Genomic DNA, 13553 nt, shown 5'->3' with positions numbered 1-13553 from the left:
ATGCATGATTATGATAATGATTTATTAAAATTTCAATTTTATTTTCTTGCTGATTAACATTTTCACTTTTTCACGTCTACGATTGTACAAATGTTATATTTATGCGTTCTTTAATCTTGTTAATTATAGTGCAATTACCATTAATATTATAATAGCAATTAATTGAAAAAAATTCTAAAACTGTAATCATTCGATGCGAAAACAATGATTAACTAATTCGTTTGCTTCTTCACACGTCGAGTGTGCTAAAGTTTAAGCAAAGAATGATCTGAATGCGTGAAAGAGGGAAGTTTTGGAGGATTTGCGACTTTTCGAAAATTCGTTTTAAAGTGCAATTGAATAGACGTGCGAAGAGAAGAGTCCTCCTCCTCCTCCTATTCTTTTGTCGTAACTTGGAAAGGTGTAATGAAGATATTTATTGTGGTGGCTTCGCGCACACAAAAGGAACCAAAAGATCGAGTGGCGTTTCCCATAGTTCTCTGTCCCGATGGACAGGTTGAACATTGTTCAGTTTTTGGGAGGCTTTTAAACGAATTTTCAGAAATAGCCGCGGCGGCATTCCCGTGCGCGCGGCGGCTTCTTCTTCTGCTCCTCCACCACCACCTCCTCCTCCTCCTTCTCCTCTTCACCTCATCTTTGCTCTTCCACGAAAAATAAGACCTATTTTCGGTCCGTTCGGCGCCTTCCCAGAACAAAAGCCTTCTCATCTCTATCTCTTCAAATTCAATCTCTATCTCTCTCTCTTTCTCGCACATTGAAAGAACGCAGTCAATGGTGTCTATCTCTTCTCGACAACTACCAAATAATGGAGAGAGTCGAATCTCGGACAATGGCCCAGCGGGATTCCACTCGAAGGGAACGATGCAAGAAGATGCTTTCTGCTGCCACTCGTCTACAAACACTCTCACGTATGCACGCAAAGTCAGAGATTTAGAGAGAGAGAGAAGGTAGAAGAGGAAGAATGCGTTCGTTTTTCGAGACAGGTACACCGAGAGAAGCAGATTAAATTCCTACACCTTTAATTGCCGACGAGATTCCGCTTCACAGCTTCGTCCTCTTTCCCATCGAACACCCTCCTTCAATGAACACACCTCTTATACTTATACACTCCCTCCTCTTCAAAAACGCTATAAAACTGAAGGAATATTGCAAATTCAAAATACGACATCAACAATTATACCTTTCTGTTTCTCAATAAACTCAACTTAAACTCTTCTCAATTGATTTATAGATACAATTAGTAGTTTTACAGTTTAGTTAGTTAAATCATTTATATTAAATTGAAATTACTATTTGGATGCATACGAGAGTAAACTATTATACCCATAGAGTAGTGAATGTTGTCTGTTATCAAAGAGCGTGAACTTTGACCGAATCGAATATTTCCATCTCGAAAACCATTATTATTATTAATGTAACGAGAAGCAAACAAACAAAACGAACATTTAAAACGTTTGCTCCATTTTACAAAATGCGGCGTTGATTAAGACTGACTACAAATTAATTAAAGTGTGCGTTTATTTGTGCGTGAATTGACGAAACGATGATATATTAAAAATTTTAATTTAAATAAATATATTCCAATTACCGTGCGTCTTCTTTCCTATGTTTGCTTATATTGTCTAAATAGGAAATATTGACAATTACTTTATATAATCAAAGACAAATTATGAAACGTATGTATTAAGGATATTATTTTTAATTAAATTTGTAAGATTACAATGAATTAAAGAGTTGGATAAAGTTTCAGAATTAAACTTTAACGTAGGCAACCAAAGTTACATTTTTAATAATATTCAAGGGACAACTGGGATAAATCCGAAAAGGGGTAGAAAAATGGGCCAAATCTCTTTATGAATTAAAAAATTGGGGAAATTAATATTTAAACAAATTGTTGGTATTATTTAATAAAAAAAAAAATATATTTAAATGTATATATATTTGAAATATTTAACAAAAGTCTGATAATAAAAATATTTAATATAAATTTAACAATTTTTCAAAAATAGTTTTATATATGAAAGATATTAAAATATGTCATTATTACTAATGCATGTTCTTTGGTTGTTGAGCCGTATTTTTCTTCTGTCTTTTCCTCCACTTCTTTCTTTTGCCATTGCTTCTATGCGTTTTCGCCGCAGCAGGAACTACTTGTTCTACCTGCGAGCTTTGTTGCGCTGTATGCAACCCGTTACTCACGTTTGCATCAGATTCGCCGGGATTTCGTTGCTCTATCGTGAATATTGAAGTTGGCCTGTTCATGTAGTACTCTTCGTCCAGTTCATCCACGGACGACGATGAAGATGAACCGAGCGAGTCGTCCAATTCTTTTCCCAGATGAACGGACATGCATTCTCGAAACTCCTGCGACGATTCAAACTGCGAAAGAGACGATACTAAGTAAATTACCACGAAAGAACAATCAATTTGTTGATCCTACGTTCGTTTTCAATACTAGCGGCTCCACATTCTTGCCGACTTTGATGTGTCCAACCGAGGCGTTCAATTTTATCATATCTTTTTTCAATGTTAAGTTGTCGCTGCTTCTGCTGCTACTCTCATTTTGATTGTACAATTTAGGTTGTTGCTACAAATAATAACTTCGATGAATTAGATTGAATTAACATTCAGCAGTTACCTTTTTAAGAGCAAGATCTGGAGGTAATGTCTCTGGTGCATTTGATCCACGCGTCTTTGGTTCATCATTTCGTGGAACAGCTGCTTCAACAGAAGGAACTTTTGCAACATTTTTTGATTTAAACCTATGATACGCTTGTGTTTTAATATTTTTTGGAGCAACTGTTTTAGGAACTTGTACAGGTTTATATGTATTCTGGACAATTGTTGCAAGAGTTGGAGTAGGAGGAACTTGTACAGGTTTATATGTAGGAGGAACTGGCACAAGATTAGATGTATTTTGAACATTTGTTGTTGGTCTAGCATTTTGTGGAACTACAGTCGCAGTAGGAGGAATACGGACAACATTGTATGATTCAAAGGCACTATATGCATCTTGTATAGGTTTAGCAAATTGTGGAGCTACGACTGGTGTAGGAGTAAGCTGTGCCCTGTTCCATGTATTATGGATACCTCCAGGTCTAGCTGTTATTAGTGGAGGTACAGCTACTGTAGGAGGCAACCTATGCACCTGCGGTCTAGGTCTGACAATTTGTGGATTAGGAGAAACTCTTTCAATTCCATGTGGTTGCATTGTTGTTGGTGTTCCGTTATCCTGCACAACTTGATGCAAACCACTCGAGCCATACTGAGTTGTTTGTGATTGTTCACCATCGGGTTGATTATTACTTGGTAAATTTGTATCGCGAGGTCCATCTACACAGCATATGCACATCAAAATCTACAAAAAGGAAATGGTAAAGGATAGTAAACTTTATGTTTAACATTACAATACAAATAATATGAATACCTTATGAATTAGAGAGACATCCTCCTCGACTTCAGACATATTTTTTGTTGAGAATCAGCAAATCTGTAGATGTGGTAGAAGAATGATCTTGATTAAATAATAATTGGAAGAGAGTCGAGAGAGTCCGGTGAATTACCAAAGAAGGCTTAAACAAATAAACAATGAGTTTGTACTGCCACCTGTCGCTCATCCTTGCAAGCGGTATGACGGATAAAAGTAAACAAGTTACGGTGGTGTTGCTGCAGCTTTTTGTTGCCACATCTACTAATCAAGTGCGATGATCTTCATTTGTTCGCATATTTGCTGGGATTGTCGTCAACTCGATTGGCTCTTCCCAGGAAATATGAAGGAAACGAGTAGGCTGTGCGATTTGATGTAGACACAAAAAAAAAAGAAGAGAGTCGAGAAGTTAGTGGACCGACCTTGGACATGCGATTATTATTATTTTCCTGAATTCGCGATTCAGTTGATTGTTAATGCGACAGTCACTCACTGACTACTGATAGCCGTACATCAAGTTTTATAGTCCTAACAAAAAAAACCTATTGCCGCAGACATGTTTCGCGTAAGTAATATTACTTAAGTTTGATTCACAACTGTTGCAATTTTAGTCTTAACTGTGTTCTACTATGCATGCTCATCCCATCCAACGCGTATCATCATCTCAATTTACTGCTTGGATTGAATGCAAAGCCTTACTTGATCAATCAGTCGAGAGGATTTTCTTTTACCCGCCTACTCCGATCATCAGTTACGAAACATTTCGCAATCTTCCATTGGTTGCATCAACAAACCAAACAAAGAAATACGCTGACTCTTTGCTTCTAACGCTAAACATCTAATGTCTTCTAATGTTAACTGGTAGAATTTGTTTTTAACAAAACGACAAAAGTTTGATACAATTGTGACTGTACAGATTGTTGATATAAATATAATGTATTGTTGTTTAATCTCAACTGTATTGTATGAATCAAACGTTCTAATTGATACGGCAAGTATCAGAGTACGTTTGTATTGTTTTCAAGTATTGTTTGCTTAATAGTAATGTGCGTTTTCAGAGATCGTTTTCTAGTACAGAGGAGTTCCACATGTGCTCGAATATGCATGGGGTGAGCTACATCGGGAGCAGCAGCAGCAGCGACAGCGGTAGCAGCAGCAGTTCCGAATCCATGGATGAGCTGGATGAAAACTACTATATGAATCGGCCCCCTTCGATCTTCAGCAACAATCGTCCAATCAATCTGACGTTACCGACGAACACGATGTTCCTCTCCGCCACCGAAAACCTGTCCATCGGCTCGTACTCGTCCAGAGAAAGGTACGCGAATGTGCTGAAGCAGCATCAAGAGGATGATAAGTCCGAGGCTGAAGCCATGAGCAAATCTAAGAAGGACACGTCAACGAAGTTCCCAAACAATGTCCTCCTCGCCACCGAAAACCTGTCCATCGGCTCGAATGTGCTGAAGCGTGAGGCTGAAGCCATGAGCAAATCTAAGAAGGACATGGAGAACAAGACGAAGGAAAACGTTGTTATCTCAGAAAATCAGTCGTCGGATGATTGGATTACACCGAAGGGGATAAAATTAATGAAGATGCAGAGCGTCTCCGAGAATGCGAAAAACATGTTCAGCGTTCTGCTGGACATTTCCACCGACGAAGAGAAAGTTGAAGAGGCTGTGGATAGCGGCGATAAGAAGGAGCAGCATCAATGCAGCGCATCGCAGGAGACGTTGACGAAGAAGCGAAATGGAAAGCGGAGGAAGAAGAGGGCTGAGAGAAAGAGGGCGGCCGCCAACGTGGAGCAAGACTTGAACGTTGTTAAGCATAAGATGAAAGAGGTAAAGCAGCAGAGCAAACCTAACGGTACGAGGATGTCTAATAATACGGAGAGGTGTTCGAAACAGCAACCGGAACTGCCGCAGTTCACCGACGGCGAAGTGAAGAAGTTAGTGTCCACGAGGAACGTGGAATCTCGTGGGGATCTACAGAAGATGACTAAATTGTATAAGAAAATCGAGAAGAAGGCAAATAAATTCAACAAGAAACTGTTCAAAAGGCTGAAGGCTCGGTCGTATATTACGATACTGCTGTACGAAACGCCCAAGAAGACAACTATGAAAGATCTGGTGACCGATGGGCTGTTCGACTTCAGGTGTTTGCGCAGAGAGAACATCTACAATCCCTACTACTTTGACACCAAATTCACCGTCTGCGATGTTAACCACCACTTCTGAACCGTAAACTTTTTTGAAAATATTTATATTCAATCTTAAATTAGAAATATTCCATGATTTTCTACTTTGAAGAAATCATCGTTGCTACAACACGAGTTTCACCGTCTTCGATTAACTGAATCTGTACACAGATATATTAAAAAGTCCACGAGAGACGATATATGGATGTAGTTTTATATAAATGTTTTACATTATACTGCGTGCGTACCTAAGGTCGGACTTGCTTGACTTGCTTGAACTTCAGCAAGTTTAATTCTATTTGGTCGCGTCCGACTTAATAATATTAAGATTTTGATATTTATGTATATATAAAGATGAAAATGAGAAATTACATATTTTGTTGTTGATGTTTCCTATTTTGTTAATAAGAATCACAAAGTGCCACAAAAAAAACAATACTCTCCTTTATGACAAAAATATATAATATCTCAATGGATATTTCACGATTAATTTCCATTGAAAATGTTGTGTTGGTAGTTTCGCCGTTGGTCGACTGATAACAGAATACGCTTTATTGTAAATGATGTAAATTAATGAATGACGACTGGATTTTTTATTAATATTTAAAAGTATACCAAAAACAAAAAAAGAAGAGAGATGAGCAGAAAACTAACGCTTTACTATGTTTAAGTTATGCAATAATTGATGCATTACGATTTTATTGTAAATAAAGAGGATTGGAAATGCGATTTTTTGATTGGAAGAGAGCGAATAAAGTTGCCTAAGTAGCGTGGGCGTGTGTACAGGTGGGTGGGACCAGAGCGATCCGCCAATGAACGATTGCATTTGCGCTGTTCTTCCGGTTCTTGGATATATCAGGAATTAAATTATGGACAGGGATAATAATTGGGAACCCTCCTATAGTGAGAGAGAGAGATAAAGTTAAGTGGGTGGCAACGGCCCAAAACACGGAATTAGACCCGGGGTTGGATCCATTAGGGAACAACAGGAGATGGAGAATGATGGAGGAGAATCGTTCGGGAATAGAACGGGATCCGGGCAGCAGGAGGAGACGGAGAGAGATGAATTTATATTTGAATAGGAGCGAGAGTGAGGGAGAGAGAGAGACAGACGGAGGGAGCAGGAGGAGGATGATTGGAAGAGTGGCAAAGTGTTCTTTAAATAGTGCGCTCGCTTCCGGCCGCGCGTCGCATCGTCGCGGCTCTCTCAAATCGGCGCCGAAGACGCTTCACTCATTAGTGGTTTCAGTGAGTGTCGCTGACACTCACCCAAAAAATCCACCCACAAAATAGAGAAAAAAAGGAAGTAGAAGTAGAAGAAGAGCAGGAGTAGTGTGAAGAAGTAGCAGTAGAAGCAGCAATAAAGTGCGCGCACGAAGAACGGAAGAGATCGGTCGGAAGAGGAACGCGCGCGCTCTCCGGAAGAAAAAAGAAGAGGAAGGAAGGAAAGAGGAGACTAAGATTTTTTGTTAGTTTTTGAACTTCCTGTGCGTGTGCAAGGATTGTGCCCGAAAGGATTAGGCTGCTGCGAACGGAAGACGCGAAGAAGGCTACCATCGAGAGGAGACGGAAGGGCTTAGCACCTTTGGGCTTGAAATGAGCGGATACCGAAGCAGCTACGTACGTATTACCATATCATTATTTCAAAAAAAATCATAATTAATCTCACACATTTGACATTTTAAACCCTAAGACTTTGTTTATAAACTGTTTTACCCGAAATCTTTAATCAATCATTCACTTTCTTGAAACATAATAAATATATCTGTTGAAAACAAAACAAAATCTGCAAAAAAACAAAAGTTAATTGAAACAAATGAACAGTTTCTACGTAATGTTGATATGATGAGAATTAAATTATCAAAAAAAAAAAAATCGTTTATATTTTAACATGCAGAATGTACGCACGCGGCTTGTTACTACATGTAACACACATTTCGGGCGAATTACGAAAATACTTTGCCGAATAACCGGGATCAGCGACGTGAATCACCGAACCCAAATCCTACACTTTTGCATCAATCTCTCTCTCTTTCTCACACACACATACTTGTTTCTTTCCTTATCCCTTTGTTTTATTTCCTACTAGTCTGGATCGCCACTCTGAAATATGTTTCTGCAAAACCGTAGAAATCAAGTTAACGCTAAAACGTGCAATTGTTTGCATTTACTGACCGTTTCATAGATGAATTTATCGCAACATTCGGCAAGAAATTCGAGATGTAAACAAGTATGTAATTCTCTGTCAAATGCTCAAGCAAAATGACATTTTCAACAATCACAGTTTCTTTAGATTTTCGACTATATCTACCACAAATATTATTAAAACTTATTGAAGTTACAAGTAAATCTATGGGGAATAAAATGAAAATTGTATCAACCTTATAAATTAATTTAGTGCAATTATAAGTCACTCTTAAGTGATTAAGCTCTTTCTTATGTACATGTAAATTATTTACAAAACAATAACGAAAACTGATACGAACTGTTGGATTAGATTAGATTATTGTAATTAGATTATTTTAATCATTTTAATTGTCTCATTTATATTGAAAATGTATGGTTATTGGTAATTGTAGAAAAAGCAAAGTGTAGAAATTCACGGATTCACTTACATTGCGCTTGTTGTTACATCGACGTTGCAACTGTTTGTTACGAGCAGGTTTCTATGCAAACTACGTTTAATTGCTTCGTTGTTGAATGCGCGCAGCATTGAATCAGCAGTATCAATTGTATTATATAATACAATCGAATATAGAAACATTCATTATCAAATTTCGTTAGATATTTTATTCTTTTTCGTAACATTACGTTATTTGAGAGTAAAAATTGTGTATTTTTACAGCAGGAAGTATATTATATCTGCGTTGTGATGGCGCGAGTGGTCGAAAATAATCGTCAAGGCCGTGAACGCTTTTGTTTCGTTTCGTTTTTCCTATGTTTTCCCGCAGTTTTCCCCAATTGAACATCTATAGCTCGAAGAGCGAAAGAGGTTTTTCCTCAGGCGGCGGCGGCGGCGGATTTCAGTAGACGGTCAAATATTTACGAGTCCAGGAATAGATCGAGAGAGAGAGTGTGTTGTTCGTGCTTTGGTAATTTCCCTTCAGCCTTCTTCATCTGTTCGTCTGAAACAGATGAACGTGTGTTTCAGGGCGAAATCGTTACGGTTTTGTTTTGTTGTCCCGGAAAAAAAAAATGTTAGTTATTGGGTTTAAAACATCCCGACGTTCCTTTGGCAGCTGACCAGAACAATTGCGCAATCCGCGACCACCGCCGCCTTTGGCAGCCAACAAATTGCTCCCAATTTGGATCAATTATGGTTCTTCTTTAATTGAATTACGAGTTTCTCGAACTAATTTTTTTTTTTTTTGTCATTCTCGCTCTCACCCTGACGAAACGGGGAGATAAATCATGGTTTCGTGGAGCCACTCCTGCGGCTTCTTCATGCGTTGCAGGAAATTAAAAGGTTCGTCTGTAGGCGATCCATACGCCTTCAAAGGGTATATGAGTGAGAGAGAAAGAGAGAGAAATACGGAGAAAAAACACCTTATAAAACTGTCAAGTGCGTTTCCCTCTAGAACTTAACTATTTCTGTGCATTCCTGATGGGCTATTTTTACGCGTTCGCTCCCGTATCAGAATCCTAGCTCCTCTACACCTCTCATTCTACATCATTCTCACTCTATCTTTATGACTTTATGCGTGTAGTGTCATCCACTTTATATAATAATACAATCGTTGCCTTTTGGCTCGTCCTCATCCTCGCCGGGAAATCCGATCTGCAGGAAATCCATTAGGTGTTTATTATTGGAATCGGATTTTAGTTGTTTGCCATCAATCAACAGCTCTGGTAACAAATGCTGTGCGAAGGAAAGAGAAAGAGAGCAGCTGATGAGATTGGGTTTTTCGCAAGATTTTGTTGGGAAAGGCGACGACCGTCTGTTTATTTATTTTCACGGATCCGCGTCGGCCGAGCGTCTTCCTCCATATCGCTCTTTTGTTCACTTGTTTCGCGTAAGAAAAAAATCTAATTAAAGATCACATCGTAATGATGATCATCCATTTGCTTACACATCACCTCAACATCATTTCCTTTTATTTTCGTGCGTTTGAGCTTCTATTTCTGGGGCCTTCCCTTCCTCTCCGCTCTCATTCTCTCGACATCTTGTTACAATTCTTGTAATACTAATTTACACTCCGTTTAATGTTCCATTTACTTACTTGCGTCCGTTACGAAATTGCGGAAACCTGCGTTTCATTTTATTTTATTTTTTTACAATTTACTTTTCACTTCAGATTTTCGCAATTTTCTCAGTTAGTCTTAATACCATCATTAATATTATACATACGAATTACAGATAAAACTACAGCGAATACAACGGTTAATACGTGACATTTGTATCACTTTTCATTTTCTTGCAATTAGTTGTCAAAATTGTGAAATTTGGAGAGTCTGATAAGCAATTGTTTTATGTTTTCACGTGTATCTCGATTATTGATTTTGAACATAGAAATTAAACTTAAAATTATAAGGAACAAAATGATCGAAGGATGATAATTGTTACTGATAATTTACTGTCAAAGTAATGATTTTACATATGTCTTTACATTTTATCATATTTCTTGAGAAGACTGTAGATGATACATTTGATGTGCAAATTAAAGTTAAGATTGTAACGAATTTAATGAATGTTTGCTGAGTATATTTATATGCTGCGGCTTCCCAGCAGTAATTCGTCGTCAAAATTGTTTTTGAATGTCGATGGAGCGTCTTCGTATATAGATGATGTTCGAGAATAACGCAACTGAACTTGACTTGAATGTATATGTATTGGAAAACGGATATAGAAGTTTAATTGCGGACCCAATGGTGAGGACGGAGGAGGAATCCGCGCGTCGTGCAGATCCATCAATCCGAGAGATGAAAATACGCGCGCGTGTGACCTTTGCATGTAAATTTAGTATAAGCCAATCCTTCCTTCCAGAGATCTTCTTTTAATTGCAATGAGAGGAAAGTGGTAAAAGGAGGAAGGAAGGGAACGACTGCAAAACGAGCAAACCGGAAATGTGAGAAGAAGGAGCGTATCAGACAGGAAACCCTTAATAGAGAGAGGATTGTGATGATGATGTTGTTGTTCTCTTATCCTCCCGTTCTCGAAACTCATTCTCTGAAGTCGAAGGAGAGAAGAAAGAGCAACGACATCGTCCGCTCTGCATTCAAATTTATTTATACACACACATATTAAGTCGAATTCGGTTTCTTTCCTGATGCGACGAAAAGAGAACGCGCGCGCAACAGCGACGAGGATTATTGCGTAATGCCATTGAATTTGAGTTTGTGTGCATCACGATGATGTCTGTGCACTTCTTCTTCGTCGTCTTCTACGAGATTTGGGTCAGAGCTCATTTATGCCGTTTATTATCAACTTCGAAGTAGGAGAAGAGGAGGGTTGTGCTCCATCTCGAAATAGTCTCTGCTCTGTTCGTTCACCTGCATCCTCATTAACGGGCCGAAACCAAATGAAAGCAACACAAAGAAACAACAAAACTATGAAAGAAAGAAAAAAAGTAAAGCAAAGGAAAATCTTTACGTCAGAGCGAAGAAGAAAACGCAGAGTGAAAAATTATTTTTGGATCTCTTAAACGTATTTCGAACACCGAAAATTAGTGCTCTTGCATGTCTTCAATAACCATTAAAGTCATTATTAATATTGAAAATGCAGATGAAAGTTAAAAGTGTAAGGACAAAATTATATCTGTTGTAGATTTCTTGTAATTTTACTGTTGTAAATTAACATTGTTTTATCTATATCTAGATTTTCATTCATAGTAGTAGCAATATTGAATATGCAAATTAATGTTAAAAATGTAAGGATTAGTATGTGTATTAAGGCAAAACTGTCTGTCTTATTGATTTTTTATAATTCACTATCAAAATTGAAGTAATGAAGTTGAAAGATAATCCTTACATTTTCGTTTATATTTTGATTACCATTTGTAGTAGTGTTAATATTAAAGATGGAAATTAAAGCTAAAAGCATAGGGAATAAAATGGTTATAATATGAGCATTGTAACTTTTATCCATTTTCTTATAAAACGCTACTAAAGTTGAAGTAATAAAATTTCATCAATTTAACCTTACATTTTCGTTTATATTTTGATTACCATTTGTAGTAGTGTTAATATTAAATATGGAAATTAAAGCTAAAAGTATAGGGAATAAAATGGTTATAATATGAGCTTTGTAACTTTTTTCATTTTTTTATAATACGCTACCAAAGTTGAAATAATAAAATTTCATCAGTTTAATCTCTACATTTTCGTTTATATTTTGATTACCACTTGTAGCAGTGTTAATATTAAAGATGAAAATTAAAGCTAAAAGTATAGGGAATAAAATGGTTATAATATGAGCATTGTAACTTTTTCAGTTTTCTTATAATACGCTACCAAAGTTGAAGTAAAAATTTCATCAAATTAATCTCTACATTTTCGTTTATATTTTGATTACCATTTATATTAGTGTTAATATTAAATATGCAAATTAAAGCTAAAAGTATAAGGAATAAAATGTTTATAATATGAGCATTGTAACTTTTTCCATTTTCTTATAATACGCTACCAAAGTTGAAGTAATAAAATTTCATCAGTTTAATCTCTATATTTTCATTAATATTTTAATTACCATTTGCAGTAGTCTTAATATTAAATATGCAAATTAAAGCTAAAAGTATAGGGAATAAAATGGTTATAATATGAGCATTGTAACGTTTTCCATTTTCTTATAAAACGCTACCAAAGTTGAAATAATAAAATTTCATCAGTTTAACCTTACATTTTCGTATATATTTTGATTACCATTTGTAGTAGTGTTAATATTAAATATGCAAATTAAAGCTAAAAGTATAGGGAATAAAATGGTTATAATATGAGCATTGTAACTTTTTCCATTTTCTTATAATACTCTACCAAAGTTGAAGTAATAAAATTTCATCATTTTAATCACTACATTTTCGTTAATATTTTGATTACCATTTGTATTAGTGTTAATAATTAAATATGAAAATTAATGATAAAAGTATAGGGAATAAAATGGTTATAATATAAACACTGTAACTTTTTCCATTTTCTTATAATACGCTACTATTACATCAACGTTTTATAAGAAAATGGAAAAAGTTACAATGCTCATATTATAACCATTTTATTCCCTATACTTTTAGCTTTAATTTGCATATTTAATATTAACACTACTAAAATGGTAATCAAAATATAAACAAAATGTAGAATACTGATGAAATTATCTTGATGAAGTTAAATTGATGAAATTTTATTACTTCAACTTTGGTAGCGTATTATAAGAAAATGGAAAAAGTTACAATGCTCATATTATAACCATTTTATTCCCTATACTTTTAGCTTTAATTTGCATATTTAATATTAACACTACTATAAATGGTAATCAAAATATAAACGAAAATGTAGAGATTAATCTGATGAAATTTTTTACTTCAACTTTGGTAGCGTATTATAAGAAAATGGAAAAAGTTACAATGCTCATATTATAACCATTTTATTCCCTATACTTTTAGCTTTAATTTGCATATTTATTATTAACACTACTCAAATGGTAATCAAAATATAAACGAAAATGTAGAGATTAAACTGATGAAATTTTATTACTTCAATTTGGTAGGTATTATAAGAAAATGGAAAAAGTTACAATGCTCATATTATAACCATTTTATTCCCTATACTTTTAGCTTTAATTTGCATATTTAATATTAAACTACTACAAATGGTAATCAAAATATAAACGAAAATGTAGAGATTAATCTGATGAAATTTTTACTTCAACTTTGGTAGCGTATTATAAGAAAATGGAAAAAGTTACAATGCTCATATTATAACCATTTTATTCCCTATACTTTT

At 35.7% G+C, this 13553-nt stretch overlaps 3 protein-coding genes across 4 annotated transcripts in view; 2 read left to right on the top strand and 1 right to left on the bottom strand.

Annotated features, from left to right (window-relative positions):
* Positions 1–2027: 2027 nt before the first annotated feature.
* On the bottom strand, positions 2028–8317 carry LOC108569475. 2 transcript variants are annotated; one of them, XM_017931040.1, is made up of 5 exons: positions 8237–8317; positions 3428–3572; positions 2639–3358; positions 2441–2587; positions 2028–2379 (listed from the first exon to the last, which is right to left on the bottom strand). In XM_017931040.1, the coding sequence occupies exons 2-5, from the start codon at positions 3464–3466 to the stop codon at positions 2047–2049; spliced, it is 1239 nt and encodes a 412-aa protein (XP_017786529.1). In that variant the 5' UTR covers positions 3467–3572; positions 8237–8317; the 3' UTR covers positions 2028–2046. The 2 variants fall into 2 exon arrangements, with proteins under 2 accessions (XP_017786529.1, XP_017786530.1); XM_017931041.1 differs by lacking the exon at positions 8237–8317 and having other exon boundaries at positions 3428–3490; positions 3564–3646.
* On the top strand, positions 3918–5992 carry LOC108569476. The gene is made up of 2 exons (XM_017931042.1): positions 3918–3992; positions 4486–5992. Exons 1-2 carry the CDS (start codon positions 3984–3986, stop codon positions 5659–5661), a joined length of 1185 nt encoding a protein of 394 aa, XP_017786531.1. The 5' UTR covers positions 3918–3983; the 3' UTR covers positions 5662–5992.
* Positions 6248–13553, top strand: part of LOC108569474 (serine-rich adhesin for platelets-like) — a gene marked incomplete at its 3' end in the record, with an annotated part of 36960 nt that continues 29654 nt past the window's right edge. The window contains exon 1 of the mRNA XM_017931039.1: positions 6248–7241. Coding sequence (XP_017786528.1) covers positions 7218–7241 — 24 coding nt within the window. The remainder of the gene's footprint in view (positions 7242–13553) is intronic.

The sequence above is a fragment of the Nicrophorus vespilloides genome, unplaced genomic scaffold (genome assembly GCF_001412225.1).
Source record: "Nicrophorus vespilloides isolate i.1.1-1 unplaced genomic scaffold, Nicve_v1.0, whole genome shotgun sequence".
Classification (NCBI taxonomy): domain Eukaryota; kingdom Metazoa; phylum Arthropoda; class Insecta; order Coleoptera; family Silphidae; genus Nicrophorus; species Nicrophorus vespilloides.
The sequence above is the reverse complement of the archived record's forward strand: the minus strand, read 5'-3'. Positions and strand labels throughout refer to the sequence as shown.